At 45.3% G+C, this 20,184-nt stretch overlaps 1 protein-coding gene across 2 annotated transcripts; it reads left to right on the top strand.

Moving 5' to 3' along the window:
• Positions 1–324: 324 nt before the first annotated feature.
• tab1 (TGF-beta activated kinase 1/MAP3K7 binding protein 1) lies at positions 325–18,301 on the top strand. 2 transcript variants are annotated; one of them, XM_079554083.1, is made up of 11 exons: positions 325–528; positions 1,091–1,221; positions 3,396–3,549; positions 4,840–4,932; positions 7,893–8,001; positions 11,764–11,880; positions 12,038–12,149; positions 12,532–12,673; positions 14,287–14,497; positions 16,279–16,432; positions 17,806–18,301. In XM_079554083.1, the coding sequence occupies exons 1-11, from the start codon at positions 499–501 to the stop codon at positions 18,056–18,058; spliced, it is 1,506 nt and encodes a 501-aa protein (XP_079410209.1). In that variant the 5' UTR covers positions 325–498; the 3' UTR covers positions 18,059–18,301. The 2 variants fall into 2 exon arrangements, with proteins under 2 accessions (XP_079410209.1, XP_079410210.1); XM_079554084.1 differs by having other exon boundaries at positions 17,809–18,301.
• Positions 18,302–20,184: the final 1,883 nt, after the last annotated feature.

Below are 20,184 nucleotides of genomic sequence, written 5' to 3' on the forward strand. Positions count from 1 at the left end.
CGACAGTAAGCGTCTCGCCTGTGCACTGGCCTGTGGTGGGTAGATCGGGGACAGGAAGAGAATTGGAGACAGGAAGAGTACATCCGTTACGTCTGAAATGGAAGTTGTGTGTTTTTTTGGATGAACTCCTATGATTTATAATTAGATTGTTTTCATTTTAACTGCTATTAATAATCATAATACTGAGTTACTGCATATTTTAGAAATAATTCCTCGTCCCGTTGTCGAAGAAGAGTTAATCTCGCGCATGCGCAGTACCATATAGGTCCGATTCTCCAGCGCCGTCTCCAGTTCTCTTCCTGTCCCAGATCTCCCCGTGGTGTTGCGCTAGTTCCCGTACTCCCCGGACGTGTTGGGTCGTTCTCTCCGCGGTGGGGCCTCTGCGCAGCAGGCTGGGGGTTGTCCGTGCTTCTCCCGGACTGTACAACTCTTTTTCATCCGTTCCCGAAGCACTCCGCGCTCACGGTCGGCGCAGATCGGAGGAGCAGAGGAGCTAACATGGCACAGCGCAGGAACCTCAGCCAGAGTGTGAGTACGGGTCTGCCGTGCCAGGGCAGTGTGGGCAGTGTGGGCACAGCTCCAGAGGGCTGCAGCGGTGTTTGTGCTCTGACCACTTTTATCTGAGCTGATCAGAAGGAACTTTGTGTCCATCCTCGTGTGTGGCTGTAACTTTACCTGGTTAATTCTCCAGCGGAAGTAGTTTACTGCAGATCCTCACTTCACACACAAAGTTTATGTTTCGATTTCCTAACTGGGAACTTGGCCTGATGTCAGAACACGAGGCATTAACAAGCATTAAAAGTCATTAAATGAATGTAAAAAAGCAAATTGAATTGGCATTGAATTTAAACTTCCTGGAAAATAATGACTTTGACTTATATATATATATATATATATAGTTATATATAGTAAAATATCCCCCCAAAAATCTGGTCTAAAACACATTTACTGCTGTTTTGGCTGAAATGACACACTTTTTTGCTCAAGGACACAACAACAGTGTGCACCTGCAGCATCCGACCCTCCAGTCACAAGACGACCTGCTCTGCTCTCTGTGCTCATGGTTTCTATGGTGATGTGTTGTTGACAGCCGCAGAGCTGGACAGACGACCTGCCCCTGTGTGAGGCGTGTGGAGTGGGCACTGCCACCAACTGTGCGTATGGGCCGGACGGAGCGGACAGCCAGAGCCACCCCTACGAGGACACACACATACGCTTCAGGTACTGCTCACGTGCTTTAGAGTGTTTAACTACAGGGTTAGCAGCTCATTAATATGGCAGGTCGGCAAGAAGATGGTCCACCAGGTTGACTCTAAGCTTTGCTACGTTTTGCATCGTTTTTTCTTTAGTCACTTTCACAAGTCAGGTCAAAGCGGATCACGGTGTGTGTCTTACCGATAAACTTCAGACACATGTATGAACATGTGTTTGTGAAACAGCGCTGTGGGACCAGACCGGTCAGAGCGCTGTGGTTAATGATGGGCGTCCCGTGTGCAGAGCACGCTGAAAAGTTGCCAGATAGATGAATGATAATATGCTAAACATTTGTTCTCAGGAAAACGTGCAGCCTTCTACATTACAGTAGGCTTAAAGTGGAAAATCACACAAAAACATAGAGAGGTTTTCATTAAATATACTTTGGGATAAAGGTTTATTTGTAGAGCACAATTCATACATAAGGTAATTCAAAGTGCCTAAAATTACCAGAAAACAGATCAAATCAATAAAAACATCAACATAAAATGGATCAATTACAGTAAAAGGCAGGAGTGCAGATAAAATACTTTCAGTCATATACACGGGCAAATAGAAGCCTGTATTTGAACATTGTCAGAGTTGAGGCCTGTCTCACATCCTCGTGAAGACTGTTCCGAATTATAAAGGAGTAGATCAAATGGTATTTAGCAGCTGTGTTTTGAATGAATCGGCTCAATGATGAATGAAGGAATGTTCTTTTCAAACTAGATTTTAATAACTAGAACGCACTGAATTATGTCTAGGATGCAGTCATTTAGTGTTTTGAATTTGTTTTCTCTTTCTGTGAAGTACTTTGTTGTAAAGCGCTCAGGTCCAGACCACTCAACAGTCTGGTCTGAAGTCACCGGTCATTTCTCACTATAAAACTAAAAAAATAGGCTAATCACGACTTCACGATGCATCTGCTAATGCCACCAATAAGCGATTTCAGCTTCAGTGCCCTCCGGTAGTAGGGCTGATTAACCAAATTGCTATGTCTGTCAGAAAGGTGTTTTATCCTGGTCGAGCAGCCTTACTCTGGGCTCTGGAATAGAACAGCTCTGGAGAACACCCAAAGGCTTATTAAGATCATTCTTCTTCTCTCTGAGATCAAGAATATCTTTTTAAGGGAGTCCTGGCTCCAAGTAGAAATCCATTCTACATGTTTTGAGTCGTAAACCTACGCAGGCACAGGAAGAACATGCAAACTCCACAGAAAGGTCTGGAATGGAAGCTGTGAGACGAGAGCGCCAGCTGCTAAGCCACTCACAGTTAGAGGCTGCATCTGAAACCATCAGATTGTAGCCTCTAAGCACTAACACTAGCAACTAACTCCTTAACCTTTCATGGGGTCAACTGTTAGATCTATGCAATTAGTGAACTAGAGCTTCAGCAGCATTTGAACAATCCGTCCGTCCTTAAACAGGGGAAAGGGAAGTGACATCACCAACAGCTGTTTTTCTTCTTTAAAGTTATTGGTGGAGTGCAGGCCAAACAAAAGTGCATGTCGCCCCCTGCTGTACAGTGTCCAACAACAACATAGTGTCCAAACAAAGACATTTAAGGAGAATAGAAATTCCAAATGATCCATGCATTTCCCTTTAGTCTTATTTGATCTCAGCAGCTGTTTCATAAAGCTACATTATGCAAATGATCCATGTGGCTTAAGTTTCTACTAAATGAAAACAAAAGCATTTAATCTGTTTACTGAGGCGGCTCTTTAATACTGACATGTGACTGAGCTGTGGTGACGACAACATGGATTTATCACTTTTATAAAGTTTGGCTTGTGCAGAATCTTATTTTTTATAATTATTTTTTTTATTATTAAATGTGCACATGTCAATCAACAGTGGTTGCACGTAAATCACTCCAGGGTGGGGCCGAGGGGGGTGGGGGGTTTGGTGCAGTGGCTTATGGGATGGCACATGGCTCCTAATCACTGGTTAGTTAGCATCAGACGTCCCTATGCTAAAGTGGCCATGATAGTTAGCATCGAGGCTCCTGTTCCTAACTCCTTCCTAACTGACAGACCAATTCGGAAGCATCTTGTCATGGCGGACGCTGACGCACATCCGGTTTGGCGTTAGACCTCTTACCAATCTGCTCGTTTCGGACGCAGCCAGAGTGTGTCTGAGCTAAAGCCTGTTCTGTTCCAGGGGCGAGGACGACTGCTCGCTGTACGCCGTCTTCAACGGATACGAGGGCAGTAAAGTGGCCAGCTTCGTCTCCCAGTTCCTGACGGCGGAGCTGCTGCTGGGACAGCTCAGCTCCGCCCACTCTGACAGCGACGTGCGCCGCATCCTCATGCAGGTATGGACTCCACACTGTCTCATCCAGGTACCAACGAGAGCCTTTAATCCTTGTGTGCCCCATAATGCAGAGCTACACTCGTGGTCACCTGGGGTCATTATTGACCCCAGGGACGACACAAGGGTTAAACTGTCCTCTGAGTTCACAACTTCCATCACATACTGATCCATGACGTTGTCTGTTCTTATGCTCATACTTAAAGACATGTAGTCTGGGAGTGAGCGTGATCTTAGGGATTTTAGGGATTTTATACTTTCCAAATGATTTAAAACAGACAAAAGAGCAGCGCATCAGTCGCCGCGCCGCCATCTTTAATATTTTGGAAGAGTGTGGTGACAACACCTGCCTCTCGGTCCCTGAGTGGTCCAATGCTGGTAAAATCAGGAAACTATAGGCTGCGAGCAGCTGCCCAGCAAGGAGGAGTGTGTGGCTGGCCAGGCAAGGCTTTTCTTTTCAATACATACCATTGCACTACACAGCATGTCCACACTCATATTGCACCGGCACATCTGTGAATACACTTGCCCTGTTGTTCTGTACCAAACTGTTGTTGTCTTTATCACAGTTCTTCTTTTGCTTGCCCTTACAGTCTTCAGTTTTTATATTTATTTATCTAAGTAAGTGCTTTATTTGTCATTGCACAACCGTAACTAGTGTTTGGGCCAACCTGAGGAGGATGTTTTTGGAGGTCAGAGTAACCGAGCTGCCTTCAGTCTCCTCTGACACCGCCTCCTGGGTTTGTCCCTGTTTCAGAGCGTGGTGTCCTGCACTAGTCAGCTCCACCTCCTCCTTCCTCTTCCTCCTGCGCAGCTCCCTCCGCTCCAGAACAGTCTTTCACCATCTTCTGGGAGAAGCTTAGCAGTAAATTTGTTTTATTCTCCAGTGAACGTCCATTAGTTATGTGTTATATGTTTATGTGTCATGTTGCACGATTGAATGTGGTTGTGCCTGTTCACCAACAATGGCAATAAAACAATTTTGATTCCAAAATGAATTGTTACTAGAGTTAGCTTCTGCTCTCCTCAGTGCACAGTAGATGCCACTCGTGCGCCCTCTACGGGGGGATTTTTATACCTAAAAATCCTCATCTATGGTAACAAACATGCATGTACTCAATGCTAAGGAGACCAACATTTAAATGAAGCTTAACACATTACTGCTGGAGGAGGGATGATGCCTGGTATTAATGAACGTGTCCATTTATGAAAGAAAAGTGAAGTTCATTATTATTATTTTTCCTTTGTCAGTGAAATGACCTTGTTCTCTTTGTGCTTTGGTTTGTGTGGTCAGGCGTTTGATGTGGTGGAGAAGAGTTACTTTGAGTCCATAGATGATGCTCTGGCTGAGAAGGCTCATCTGTCCAACTTCCTCCCTCACGACGGGGTAAGGCCCTACAGCACACAGGCTGCTGCGTGTTACCGCCACGGTCACTGGACTTGGTTTATGATGCTGATACCTGAACCATACTTTTAGATAGTATTAATGTTCATTTATGCAATGAAAGACCATTTCTTTAAATTTAAACAGCATCAAAACTGTATGTATTTCTTTGTTTATGATACCATGCTGTTATGGTTTAACAGCCCTGTGCATGTGGGTCAGTGAGGGAGCATATCAGTCAGCCTTCACAAAGTTTGATGTTTCCTGGGAAGAAGCTAGCCTGGCTAACACCACACTAAAATCATCATATTGGGCTGAATGTCTATCATGCGTCTGCACGAGCCACAGCCAATCGTATCATCGTATCCGATGACGTATGACATACCCACTGAAAAACTTTCAAGCTAAACTATTTACAACACGGCCTAAAGCTTGAAAAATACCATCGCGTCTGCTGCTGTCATGTTGGATCCGTAAATGAACTTTTTTTTAAATTTTATCCGTAAATAAACTACAAGCTTCCCTATATCGAATAGCTCATCATCATCTTGCCGTCCCTCCTCGTTCTGTGATTGGTCTCCAAATCCATGTGAACATTATGGCCATGGTCCCCAGGCTGCTGTGTAGTTCCAAATGATTGGAGCGCACACAGCAGCCTGGTGTTAGCCAGGTTAGGAAGAAGCAGCAGCAGAATATGGTTAAGGGATGAATAATTACAGTGAAAGAGGTCAGTCTGTGCCACACAAACAGGTTAGTGACTTTTAGTCACAGACTGGTGACAAATGAAGTCAAATCAAATCTAAATTCTCCAGAAATCAACTTTTAAGCTTCAAACCCAGCTTATTAGAAATCAAATATAATTGATGAAGAACAGGACTAAGAGGAATGCCTATAGGTTTGTTTGATACAAACAGTACAACAGAATTCAGTTAAATACAATGGCTCAATATAATTAGTTTAGTTTTATTTGTTTATTTGGTCGGGACAGTGCACGTTAATGAACAAGCCACACCAGATTGTAGCCTTGGGCTAATTTCCATCCGTCGTCCCCCGTGCCCTTGTGCACTCTCAAAGACACTCTCATTTATCCTGGCCTATTGTACATGTTTTTTAGTAGTAGGGGAAACCGGAGCACCCGGAGGAAACCTACGCAGACACGGGGAGAACATGCAACTCCACACAGAAAGGCCCCGTCCAGGTGGGAATCAAACCCGGGACCTTCTTGAAGCACGAGCTCTGACCACTGCGCCGCCCAATGAAAACCTAACAACATGAGGTCATGTATTATGTCAGTGTGTGCGTGCGTGTGCGTGTGCGTGTGCGTGTGCGTGTGCGTGTGCGTGCCGTTGAATGGCCGTGTTGATTGCACAAACAGAAGTGTTCTAACATACAGGCACGTGCACACGCTCTTCAGAAGAATAGGCGACACTTATGTGCGTCAGAGAGACGGCTCATAAAGAGGAACTCTCATGAGGATCCTGCTTCAGTCTGAGAAGGGAAGCTCTTTCTGCCACCAACACACTATTAACAGGCAAGACTTTTTCTCCCTCTCTGCAACAATGACTCTTGTTTTATTTATGTAAAATGGATAAATCACATGTTTAAAGCGCCGCACAGTTTGAGACCAGCCTTTGAAATGACGCACTGCACTCCAGTGTGTGTTATGGCACACGGACGCATTGGTCTGTAGATTTATCTTGTAAACTAGTGGTCCATGTCCTATATGACTCTGCACCTCCAAACTAAGGTTCATTGCAGTATTTAAGAAGTACATGTACATAGCTAACATTGGCCTGCATACTGTAGACCTAAATGTTCACCAGAGAGTTTCCTTAGATAAGGAAGCACCTGGTTTCTGCACCCAGTATGTGCCAGTCTGGAGTCAGATGTTTGTCAGCTTTGAAATCCGTCTATACAGCCCTTGTTTACGAAACATTTGGTCCAAAGGATGTTCCCCACAAAGTCCAGCTGATCTCCCCTAGGGCCAAATGGAACTTCTCCTCGACGTCCAAAGAAACATTTTCCTCGTGGAGACATTGTAATGATCCAGAAATGAAAGTAAGCAGTGCAAAAAACGATTTACAATATGGGAGTAAGATGGGCACTATAACATCATGAACACATAGTAAAACGATTATTTTGGTGAGAGCAGGTCTGTGCTCTTCCTGGGTAGGCAGGACGGGGCTTGGGGTATGATGTGCTGATCCATTTGTCCTCCACACATGACGTGTGTTCCAATCAAAAAATGTAACTTTGGTTTTTGAAAGAGCACTTGGATGCTCCACAGCACTACTGGCAAAATGTTCTGTGGACTGATTAATCCAAAGTTGAATAGTTTGGGAGGAACACACAATGTCATGTGTGGCCAACATCCAACATCAAAACCCTCCCCTCACTGTAAAGTCTGGATCAGGATCATGGTGTGGGGCTGTTTTGTTTCCTCAGGGCCTGGACAACCTGCTTTCATCAATGGAAAAATGAATTAAGTTCATCAAGATATTTATTTATTTATATTTATAAGTAAGTGAACCCTTGTATTAAATATCTGCTGATCCTTCTTTTGCAGAAATAACTGCTTTTCTGTAGTTGCAGATTAGACGCTCACAACGATCAGGATGAATCTTGGACCATTCCTCTTTACAAAACTGTTGTAGTTCAGGGACAGGGGTGTACTTACTTATTCCTCCCTGTCCTGTGAATGTTTACATGTAATGGCCAATAAAAATATGATCAAATGTAAATGTTTGGGTGGTATTAGTTTAAGCACACACTGTTTAATCATTCCTGTGATTTTGATGAAAGGACCAATTTAGGCAGAAATGTGAAAGATTCCAAAGCATCCACATACATTTTCCTTCCACTGCAGGTCTCAGAAAAAGTGTTGTTCCGGTATGGGTATCATAAACCAAGTGTTGTTTAAATTTAGAAAAATGTAGCGGTGGCCTAACTGAGTGTGTGTTCAGAGTCAGAAGGTGCAGGAGCGGCTGCAGGAGCTGGAGCAGGAGGTGCGTGGAGGAGCTACAGCCGTGGTGGCACTCATCCTCAACAACAAGCTGCACATCGCCAACATGGGTACGCACACGTGCACGTGCACACACACACACACACACGCACAAACACACTCGCACACATGAACACGGTCCAAGAGAAAACCAAACTTGCAGTGGTTCATTTACAGCAGAACACTTTAACTACTAAGTACAGATGAAGAACTTTTATCTCCTGTACGACTTCTCGTTATGTTTGACATGTCTGGAGCCCTTTTACTGGGCTCCAGACTAACATTTCTGATCGGTTGCATTAGTGTTTTGAAAATTTCCCCAAAATATCCCAAAAACGGGCTTTTGGATTCTAAAGCACCACATTTTATATCTGTCCCTTTGCTCTTTCAGTTCATCCTCTGTCTACACAACCTTCAATTTACATGAATATTTATTTTAACAGTGCAGAATGTTGTAAGAGTTGCTCATGTAGACAGTAAATTCAGTTTTAAATTGTTTTTATGTTTAATGCTTGCTTTTTACTATTCAGAGTGTGATCTGTGCTTGGAGGCATCAGTGTAGTCTCTGGATGCAGAGTAATTTGGGCGTTCTGCTCTCCCAAAATGTCATGACTGAGCGGCGCTGTGATAAAAAATGACACCGTTCGTGTCCTAGCGCACTTCCTGTTGCTGTTATACTGCATTCAGACTGAACGCGATGGAGACTTTTCTGTTCTGTTTTATTGCCATAGTGGTTTGTACAGCCCTGTGAGGAAACTCCTGTTGTGACATTGGGCTTTACAAAACCACTGATTGATTTAGACGTCAGGGGCAGTGATTTTAAATGTGTTCTGAAGCAGGAAGGAGCTCTTGCCTGAAAAAGAACTGCTGTTTTGGTTCTAACTAGTCACTCTTTGTTACTGCCATGTCCTCTGGATCTTCAACTGTAGCTATACCCACGATCTACACAAGGATCTCCCTAGTATTGAAGCACATGTCCAGCCCATACGTCCGAATAAAGGACTATTATTTGTGCCAGTGGACAAGGGTTATTCCAGGTTAGCCCCGTTAGCTTGTTCCAATCGCCTACAGCTCATTGTTGATGAAAAGTCCAAATAAACCACAAATGCATCAAGCCCGGCTCAGTGTGTGATCATCTCAAAGGCTGCTTTATATATCCATCCATCCATCCATCCATCCATCCATTTCCTTCCACTTTATCCAGGGCTGGGTCGCGGGGGCAGCAGTCTCTGCTTTATATAGTTACGGCTTTATTTACATTATTATTGCATAATACTTGTTTTCACCGGATCTTTGCGCTGCTAAGGAGCTAGTTAGCTCCGGTCGAGCGGTTAGCAGCTCTGCTACGGACTTATTTTTTGACATGGCGGATGTTCTCACGTTGAAAACACAGACTCGATAAAGTTGTATAGATGGTTTTCCGTTCCCATGATCCTCTGCGCCGCACTGCCATTTGGTGTGGCGTTCGACAATGTTTATGCACGACTCGCATGCACATTTAATGAATAATTGTGTCTACTACGGCCGTTCTGTAGTCGCTAATGTGTTTTTTTCACTCACAATGAGCCATGTGATGGGTAGGCTAAAATAATCATTGTGATGTACACATGCACAGTAATCATAACAGTAAAACACGTAGGCCATAGCGTGCACTTAAACTTGTCCATCGAAACAAACAAACAGCTGTCATGTAAGCTGTTAAACAATGAGGAATGGCTGTATTTATATTGTGTATCAGTGCCAATCTGTGCTGCGTTTACCTCCTGATGAACGAAGAGAGTAGCAGTGACCGACTCACGCTCTTCCCCGGCCGCCTCGCTTTCACCTCCCCGGCCTTCTCCTCACACTCTCCCCGACCGACTCACGCTCTCGCCGGGTCTCACTTTACGGGGACGGCCTGTGCTTCCTCCGTGATTTGTCCGAGTCTCATCTCTCTGCTAGCTGCTGACTGTACCTGGTTTGCGTTTGGCAGCAGCAGGAAAAAATACAAGTCTACTACGAGCTCATCGTAGACTTGCTTTATTTCATGCTAGCAGCTAGCCCCGTTGTCAAATCTATTTGATGCCACTTTTTCTCATTTATCTGTTATCTGTCAAATAAAAGCTGACAGACCCTGGCAAAACCAGGGAACATCAGCCAAGACATAAGACTCAGACACAGACACAGGGCGGTATAAGCACAAGCTGCCCCGCAAAGTTAGACCCGACAACCCGGGACGAGCGGTCGGCGGCCATAGTTTAAATCTCTCGTACGAAAGTTTTTTATGTTTCTGTTCCTTAGTGATGAATTACTTTTGGGATATTGAGACATTTTCTCTTCGTCATGTCGGGATCAGCCCCACACAACACAGGTGTGAGCACTATTTCTTCACGATATTATCAATGATCCATAACACAAACAATTAGACCCTTGACACACACGATGGCGCCATATGGAACTATGCAGGAGTGTGACATCAATGGAAAACTATCTATTGGGCAAAGAGAGATAGTCAGAGGCTGTCAGTGCTTTTTACTATAGTCTCTCAGGGACAGCTCACAGACCCCAGGGCAACGCTTAGCTATCCTGCCCGGCCTTCGGCCTTTTGGGGGGCAGTGAGTGTCCACTGAAGGCAGGCGGGGGGGTGGGGAGGTATGAGCCCCAAATATAGGGAGATGAAGCAGGCAGAGCGAACGAAAACGCTGCGGCAGAACCGGAAGTTGCGAAGATATATGTTACCCATAATGCACCGCAAAATTCAGTCGCTCCCCCGCCCATCGGATGAAATTTTGGGAAGCAGAACACTTGAATTGCTAACTTTCATTTTCACCCTGCGTAGCTATAGTCTTGTATGTACATAGCTTAATGTAAAATGCCTAAAACCTTCAGGCAAACTAGAGGGTATGTATGTGTTGTTTTGCTTTAAAGAGGCATTATGCATCTTTTTAGGTGGGAATCAAACCCGGGCCTTGCCAAGTGTCTCGATGAATGTCAGCTCTTTTTTACATTCTGTGAACTCACTGGTTTTCCTCAGCACAAATCATAGTTTGTGAAAAGGGTCGGCAAAATACGCAAAGTTTCAGCCTGTGCCTTTTCTTTACACGGTTACTGTATATACGGCACAGCTGTACTGACTATCTCAGAATATTGCACACCACGGGAGAGTGTTTCTGCTGACATCAGAACTGTTCTTGTAGTTTTGAAACTTAAAGTTCGGACATATTTGCTAACTATGACAATATGATTATCATGAGCTTGACCAACATCAAAGTCTGAACTAGGGCGAAACTGGTGCAGGTGTCTGCTCGAAACGTCTGTGTGTCGTTGTTTTGTTTGTTTTTTTAACCTTGTGTCTGCAAAGAAGGTTGATGATGATTGCAGTATCTGTCACACTTGGCTACAGGACATGGGACAATGTCTCGGTAGTCTAATACCTGCATTATTTGCCTCTAGCATATAGAACACGTTTCATTGTTTTGACCCAACCCACCGTATAATGCCAAACATTAACTGTAAAGCTTCAAAATGACGGTTACGCTCTGTTCGAAAAGTACTTGATCTTAAAAAATCTCACAATGAACTTGAAATACAATGAGACACAACTTCCTTTGGGTAAAAAAATATTACAGTAGAAAAAATGGGGCAACATGCTAATAAAGCCATCATCTTTCTTGGTTGTTTAGTCATGAACGTCAGCTTTTTAGAGTAAAGGTGGGTGGAGTCAATAACAAAGTCCACCCTCTGAACTCGAGGAGCGACTTCTCCTTTCATGATGAGGCTAAATGTCCTCCACACTAAACCCGTCAGTGCAGGTGATGTTCCATAACAGGCTTTGTGCTGATGTGGTGCTGCAGGAACCGACCGAGCGCTCCTGTGCCGCTCCAGCACCGACGGGCAGAACCAGGTGCTGCAGATCGGACGGGCCCACAGCACCGACAACGAGGACGAGCTGCAGAGGCTGGCTGCACTGGGTCAGCACACGCACACACGTACACACACATGCACACACGTACACACACATACACACACACACACACATCTTACCTTATAACTTGTCCATACATTTACAGAATGTATGTGCAGTAGCTGCCACAGGATGGTGCTCTGAATGTTCCCTGTGCCCCTCAGGGGTGGAGTCAGCACTGGTGCGACAGGCGGGTCAGATCGCAGGCCACAACAGCACGAGGCGACTGGGAGACTACCGCGCCAAAATCCACTACAGCGACATCCACCCGCTCAGGTAAACCACACCACAGGGCCGCTGTTAGCTTACTTTATTGGTACGGACACTCGGACAGTGCATTTCAATGAACAAGCCCACATCCATCGCACTCTCAAACACACTCTCATTCATTCTGGCCTATTGTACATGTTTTAAGTGGTGGGGGAAACCGGAGTACCCGGAGGAAACCTCCACAGACACATGCAAACTCCACACAGGAAGGCCCTGTCTTTGGTGGGAATCAAACCCGGGACCTTCTAGCTGTGAAGCACGAGCGCTAACCACTGTGCTACCGTGCCGCCCTTCACTCACGTTTCCAAAAACAGTGCACGTGTAAGAAGAGAGGCAGGCGGAGGTGAATGAATACATTAAAAAGCCATTTCCCTGGTGGTGTGTGCAGCTCAGCCAAGGCCAAGCCCGTGATCGCCGAGCCGGAGGTGCACAGCCAGTCTCTGGACAGAGTGAGCGGCTTCCTCCTGCTCATGTCCGAGGGTCTGATCAGTGCTCTGGAGAACGCCCACGGTTCGGAACAGGCCAACCAGGTACAGGCTAACCCACCTCCTCACACCTCCTCACACTTCCTCACTCCCTCACTTCTCCTCACTCCTTATCACTCCTCTTCACACTTCCTCACTCCTCCTCACATTCCCTCACATACGTTTGTGGAGGTTTAAAGGGGGGGTATTATGCAAAATCGACTTTTTCAAGCTTTACATCATGTTATTTTGCCTCATTAAAAACATGCCTGAAGTGTTGCCTTGGCACATTCACGTATTTTTGAGTAATCTGTAAAAGCTCTGATGGCGGCCATTTTAGGGATAGGTTTGCCTGAGTCCTCCTAGGAGACGCCTCTGAGCTTTCGTCACCAGACGAGTAACCAACCACTGCTCCTCAGAACCCCCTCCCCACTGATGCCACAGACAGCGTGTGGAGGGGGCGTGTCGGAAAGGGTCAGAGGTTCTTAAAGAGACAGAGGCCTATTTCAAGACATTCACTACAGCCATTTTGAGAGAGCAATTTTATACAAGGCAGTTATTCTAATTTACTGCATTTACAGACCAACAGAAGGTTTCGTCATCATTGTAGTGTGCTGTAGACTGGTGCTATGTGATTGAAAAAAGCATAATACCCCCTCTTTAAACTCAGTGATTGAATTCTCCAGGTTCTGGCGTTCAAAATGAGTTTGGTATCAGATATTTTTAGCCAGTGCCCAATATCGCACTTTCAATGCGTCACTAATCACAAACATTTCCGGCAAAATCCTGGAGGGACTTTATACAAGTGCAAAAGAGAACAATAGAGGGAAAGAAGCCCAGGTGTGTCCAGTAAAGGTCAGCACACACTACACGACTTTAATGCCCGATTTGCTGTCATTCTCAGTCGTGCCGAGTCTTCTCGCGTCGTGGCTAGAAGAAGACAGTTGCACAGAGTCGGGTCACGACTGGACTGGCATTCGAATTGTGTAGTGTGTGCCGCAGAAAGACACAGAGAGCGTGGGTGATTTTACCGTTTCTGTGAACTCACAGAAAGCAGCGGCCAATGACAGACTGAAAGAAAGACAACAAACACCGCCGCGCCTCCCTTTTCATTTCTCTGTCAAAACAACGGCACAAACAAGTCATTTCATGGCCACAGCGCCACACGAAACAGCACAACTTTGTCACCAAAAGTTCACGACAACCACCTTTTCAAGCTACATTTCGACCACGAACAGAGTTAAGCGGCACTTGCTAAGTTTGGAGACTGACTGTTCAGATTCACCTCGGCGCTAACGGCTAGCCTTTCTCTGCTTACTCCGCTGTCTCCTCCATCTCGTCTCCTTTTCTTATTAAATCCTCTGAAATGCGTCCCGCTTCTTCGTGTCGCCGACTTTTATCTCCATTTGACAGAACTATAGCCAAGTTGAAGCTTTGTAGTAGCAGTAGCCTAGCCTTGAGTGTTTGAAGGAGAAATGAAGTGGTTGAGAGGACACACGCGCTGTTCTAAAACATCAGCTGTCGTGTGTTCGCTCTTACGATTCTCAGTGGTTATGTGTGAGCTTCTATAATCGCGCTGAATGGACCCCCCATTCTTTATAAAATCGCTTAAGACTAGAAAAGTCGTGTAGCTGACCCCAGACCAAACGTAATGTCCAGCTGTGCGTTTGTGCCAACAGGAGATGGTTGCCATGGTTGCAGCGGAGTTAGCCCAGCAGTCGAACCTGGAAGCAGCCGCCCAGTCTGTGGTGGAGCGGGTCAAACGTGTTCACCACGACGTCTTTGTGTCCGGGCGCCAACGAGCACCGCTCTGCGCCCAGCACGAGGACATGACCCTCCTCATCCGCACCATCAACTACCCAGGGCCGGACCCTCCCACGCCCACGCAAGGTACCAGAGATGGGGACTCGCACGTCGGACTTAAGTCGCTATTAGACTCAAGACTCGAGACTTGACTCGGACTCGTGCCCTAAAGACTCGAGACTTGACTCGGACTCATGCCCTAAAGACTCGAGACTTGACTCGGACTCATGCCCTAAAGACTCGAGACTTGACTCGGACTCATGCCCTAAAGACTCGAGACTTGACTCGGACTCGTGCCCTAAAGACTCGAGACTTGACTCGGACTCGTGCCCTAAAGACTCGAGACTTGACTCGGACTCGTGCCCTAAAGACTCGAGACTTGACTCGGACTCATGCCCTAAAGACTCGAGACTTGACTCGGACTCATGCCCTAAAGACTCGAGACTTGACTCGGACTCATGCCCTAAAGACTCGAGACTTGACTCGGACTCGTGCCCTAAAGACTCGAGACTTGACTCGGACTCGTGCCCTAAAGACTCGAGACTTGACTCGGACTCGTGCCCTAAAGACTCGAGACTTGACTCGGACTCGTGCCCTAAAGACTCGAGACTTGACTCGGACTCATGCCCTAAAGACTCGAGACTTGACTCGGACTCATGCCCTAAAGACTCGAGACTTGACTCAGACTCATGCCCTAAAGACTCGAGACTTGACTCGGACTCGTGCCCTAAAGACTCGAGACTTGACTCGGACTCGTGCCCTAAAGACTCGAGACTTGACTCGGACTCGTGCCCTAAAGACTCGAGACTTGACTCGGACTCGTGCCCTAAAGACTCGAGACTTGACTCGGACTCATGCCCTAAAGACTCGAGACTTGACTCGGACTCATGCCCTAAAGACTCGAGACTTGACTCGGACTCATGCCCTAAAGACTCAAGACTTGACTCAGACTCATGCCCTAAAGACTCGAGACTTGACTCGGACTCGTGGTCTGAGACTCGTGAACATTATGAGTCCCTCATGGACACACGTGTAAACTGCACAGCGGAGGCTGAACTTACAGGAGCATTTTACTGTTATGGAGATGAAGGTGCAAATAATAAATAGCAATATTATTTGATCTTATATTCTGTGTTTTTTAGAGATTTTGGTGAATTTAGATGAATAAAAAGAAAACACAGCTATGACAGCTCAGTGGATGATGTATCAGTTTTTACTGTGTGATACAGGGCACTTCAGTAACATGCTGAGGCTAATACTGCACACATGTTTGTGACAGAGTACTGCTGTGAAAACTCATTTATACTGATGCTACTTTTACAAAACTGAAGTAAGAAATGTGGTGGTGTGTGAGGAATGACACAGGGTCTGCCTTTGGCCACAGCTCTAGACTCAAGTAGAACAAAAATGGCATGAAAATGGTTTGTATTTTTGATGAAAACCTATTTTGTGTTTAAAGTTATGGTATTTAGTGTTTAGTGCATTGTAAATGATGTCCGTCTGTGTCTCATCAGAAGAAGAATTATCACTAAGAGCTTCTAACAAACATTCACTTTACTCCATCAACATGTCCGCAAGCAGCTCCACTTAAGCTTCATGTGGTACTTTTTTTTTTTTAAACAATGCAAGTTTCATACATCATTCATAGCCAAGCGATTAATCGGTTAATCGTAAAAATAATCGATTCATTGACCAAAATAATTGCAGCCCTAGTGTGGATGAGCCTCACGTCTCGGAGCTGTGACACTGCTTTAAGAACGTGGAGAGACATTCAGCAAACTGTTGGAGACCAATCTTCTGTAATGACTCCCTCCCCAGCCCTGATCCTGTGCGGCTTGTTATATTGTGTGTGTGTGTGTGTTTTCCAGGGGGGCGGATCTACCCAGTCTCTGTGCCCTACTCCAACGCCCAGAGCACCAGTAAGACCAGCGTGACTCTCTCACTAGTCATGCCCTCCATCAGCACCCTGACCAACGGGACCAACATAACCTCTGCCCTGGAGGAGGACACCCCCACCCCAGGGTGAGCCCCCACACACCCACCTCTGTCACCCATACCAATAGGTGTTTTTTACTTGGCCGACAACAAAATCTACTTGTCTCGTACTTGTCAAGTGTTTCAAATGAAGCTAAATGATGTTAAGATTGAATCATTTACTTTTGATAAGGACACCGATGGAATTCACATCAAGATTTTCTTTTTTGATTGATCTAGAATTGTTTGTCTCTTTCCAAACACACAGTGGCCCTTATTTATCAAGCTTGCATAAGTTAAAATCCGAGCGTATGTGATTTAAACATGAAACAAGAGCACAGCATTAATATGTGACCACAGAGGCTAAACCTCCGCGAGGCCCGGGTCCGTGTTCTGGATGGTTTGAGCGTCATGTCTGTGGACTGTATCCTGTGCTCGCGAGTAGCCCGGGCGTCAGACTAATACTTCCACAGCACCACAGCTCTCTTCAGGCTGCTCTTCAGGATATCCTCCTCCATGATGATGGATGATGGAGCTGCTGTATAAAGCTTTAGAAAGTGAAATGTAACAAGTTCGTATTGAACAGATCAGTAAAGGGGCAGAAACAGCACTATACATATATATATATATAACTCTGTGACCCTCGTCTCTCTGGGAAAAACAGAAATCAGCGCCTATGGGTTTTGTCCCCAACAGCCAAAAACACTTATGACACTTAATCCTTCAATTACTCATTTTAAAAATATGTATTTTATATTATATAATAAATGCATGTGCAAAATTGGAAATAAATTGGGTTCAAAGTACTGGCATTTTTTCAATACCAGTACTTTTACGATACTCTTTCCAATACCGGTACTAAAATATTTGTCGTCCAGAACCAGAAAACGGAACAATAATGTGTGGGAGATCTGCACAGTTACAATATGGGGTTCATCTCAAACGTCAAGAAATGTGTGAAAAATGGGGAATCATTTTGGAAAAAAACTGGGGAAAATTGGGAGAAATCGTGGAAAGAGTTGTGGAGAAATGGGGGGAAATAAAATGTTTGTTTTTTTTCGGTTCCATACTGGGATTGTTGTGACAGTGGCGCAGTTGGTAAAGCGTGTCGTCGCATGATCGGAAGGTCGGCGGTTCGAAGCCTCCTGATAACGCACGCTGTTGTTGAGTCCTTGGGCAAGACACTTCACCCTCCTCGCTTCTGGTGTTTGCGTACACTGGTGTATGAATGAGAGAGTGAATGGGTGAGCGGCTCCTTGCTGTAAAGCGCTTTGAGTGCCTAATGTAGGTGGAAATGCTAAGTCCTATACCTGTGCTTATGCTCCCCTTGATTGGCTCCTCAGACGGGTGTGAAGTGTTTTGTTGTGAAGCGTGTTGTGAAGCGTGTTGTAAAGCGTGTGGTGTGTGTCCTGTGTTCGCAGCAGCCAGAGCCCCACCACCACGCTGCAGTCGTCCAACACGCAGACGCAAAGCTCCAGCTCCAGCTCTGGGGACGGCAGCCTGTTCCGGCAGAGGGGCAGCCAGGCGGCCCAGCCCGATGAGACGGGCCGTGTGCCGCCTTACGTGGACTTCAGCCACTTCTACCGCCTGTGGGGCAACGAGCACGCCGACCTGCCCACCGAGCTGTACCGGCAGTGGGGCGGCGAGCACGCCGAGCTGCCCTCAGAGATGTGACGCTGACCCCGGGACACGCCCACAGACTCTCACAGACTCTGATATTTATCTGTTTTTGAGTGGTTTGGACTATTTTTTTACTCAAATAAATGTACCGGTAGTGGCGGCTTGGATTTGTATCATGCTTTGTAAGTTTGACCGGCTTCACGGAGCATGACGGTGCTCTTTGGTTCTTTTATTATCAAGGGGAATTTTCTTGATATCATTTTGCCTTTGAGTTGAATAAGTGAGTTAAAGCCAAACCGCGTAACATTTTACCCCATAAATAGAATAAAATACAAGCATTTATTTTTATTACACACATTTTTACTGTTGAAACATACACTTAAAATATGTGCAAGCAAACATGAGCCTTTGTGTGAGCGGCTCAGCTCTCATAATGGCACGTTCACACCAAACGCACGAAAAGCATCAGGTTCACATGCACAATATGTACGTCTGGATCCCGGAGCGTGTCCCGCCCTTCCTGTGCGGCGCATTTTGCAACTTTTCACATGTCAGACAATGTGGTTTTTGAGACAAGCTTTGGACATGCGTCCAGCGCCTCCACCGCAAACCTTTGGGGTGAAATTTGCGAGTGTCAACCAATCAGGAGCTTTCCCCAACAGTGACGTAGGAGCGGCGCCGCCGCAGCTGTAAACGGTCCTGGAGACTTGGACAAAGACGCGCGTGAACATCCAGGAATGAAGCACAGAGCATTCGCATCTGTGTAGCTAATGCTACAAGCTAAAGCTCTGATTGATCCTTTGAAAACAAGTATTATGCTCTAATAACATCAATAAAGCAGTAACTTTATAAAGCAGCCTTTGAGATGATCACACACGGAGCCGGGCTCGATGCATTTGTGGTTTATTGCAGACTTTTCATCAACAATGAGCTGGAGGCGATTGTAACAAGCTAACGGGCTTTGGCCGCGATTTTGACGCCTGAACATGTGCGTCTGAACACAGCATAAGACCGTCTCCATCTTGTCTCCATGGAGATGTGACTAAAGTCAGTAGGACTTGACATTTAAACAGGTTAGATCCTCATCCCAATCCAATTCTTTGATTACCCGCTCATTAAAGGGATATTTCAGGATGTTTGACATAGGGCCTCATTTCCTAGTTATCCAAAAATGGTGGTGCTAGGCTAATGCAAGGCTAGCGCCTTTCTATGGTATCAGCTAGCCTGCATTAAAAACAGTCTGACCCGCTCCACAGTGCACCTGAGGCAAATCACTTATAACACCAGACTAACCATATAAATGTCTGTCCATAGAATCATGTTTGGAATATAACTGACCTGCATCACATGAATGATCACATTTTGAGGGACTACGCGCTGTGTAGCTTATACAACCACAAAGCTGATGCTGCTCAAATATAAGTTCTTTTAAATTGCAAAATAGTTATGATTCTATGGACACAGACATTTATATGGTTAGTCTGGTGTTATAAGTGATTTGCCTCAGGTGCTCTGTGGAGCGGGTCACACTGTTTTTAATGCAGGCTAGCTGATACCATAGAAATGCACTAGCCTTGCGCCACTAAGCTCTTCAAATATAAGAACTGCATGAATTACAAAAAAAATATCTCCAGGTACCAGCAACACTCTGGATAACTAGGAAATGAGGCCCTATGTCAAACATCATGAAATATCCCTTTAATGAGCGGGTAATAAAGAATGGATTGGGACGAGGACCTAACCTGTTTAAATGTCAAATCCTGAAATATCCCTTTAAGAGCATGTTTTGTATTGATATCAACAGTATAGTCCAAAATGTTACACAGTGTGCCTTACAATACAATTATGATAATAAAATATAATATAATATATAAAATATTATAATATATTAAAATATAATGAAAATGAGCATGTAATTGAATAAGATCAATCAAGTGTTGATTGTGTAGCGCGTTACAGCAGCTCTCCAGTACAAAAACAAGAATCACAAAGCATCAACAGACATCCATAAATAGAAACACAAATGAACATAAAAACAGCTTGTCTTAATCGAAGGGTCTTAAACTGTGATTTAAAAACACTGACGCTTCAAAGGTGGACCGGGAGTGCGTTGACAGCTTTGGGCCTTGGACGGCAAAGATGACAAATATATGTACTTCAATAAGATGCTTTTTTCTCTT

This window comes from Gobius niger (assembly GCF_951799975.1).
Source record: "Gobius niger genome assembly, chromosome: 3".
Taxonomy (NCBI): Eukaryota; Metazoa; Chordata; class Actinopteri; order Gobiiformes; family Gobiidae; genus Gobius; species Gobius niger.

Excerpts from the sequence above, each read along its gene's own strand:
- tab1 (XM_079554083.1), top strand. The coding sequence starts at position 499 with ATGGCACAGCGCAGGAACCTCAGCCAGAGT. Across the intron at positions 11,881-12,037 it reads GCAGAGGCTGGCTGCACTGG|GGGTGGAGTCAGCACTGGTG; the intron begins GTCAGCACACGC and ends TGTGCCCCTCAG. Across the intron at positions 16,433-17,805 it reads GAGGACACCCCCACCCCAGG|CAGCCAGAGCCCCACCACCA; the intron begins GTGAGCCCCCAC and ends CTGTGTTCGCAG.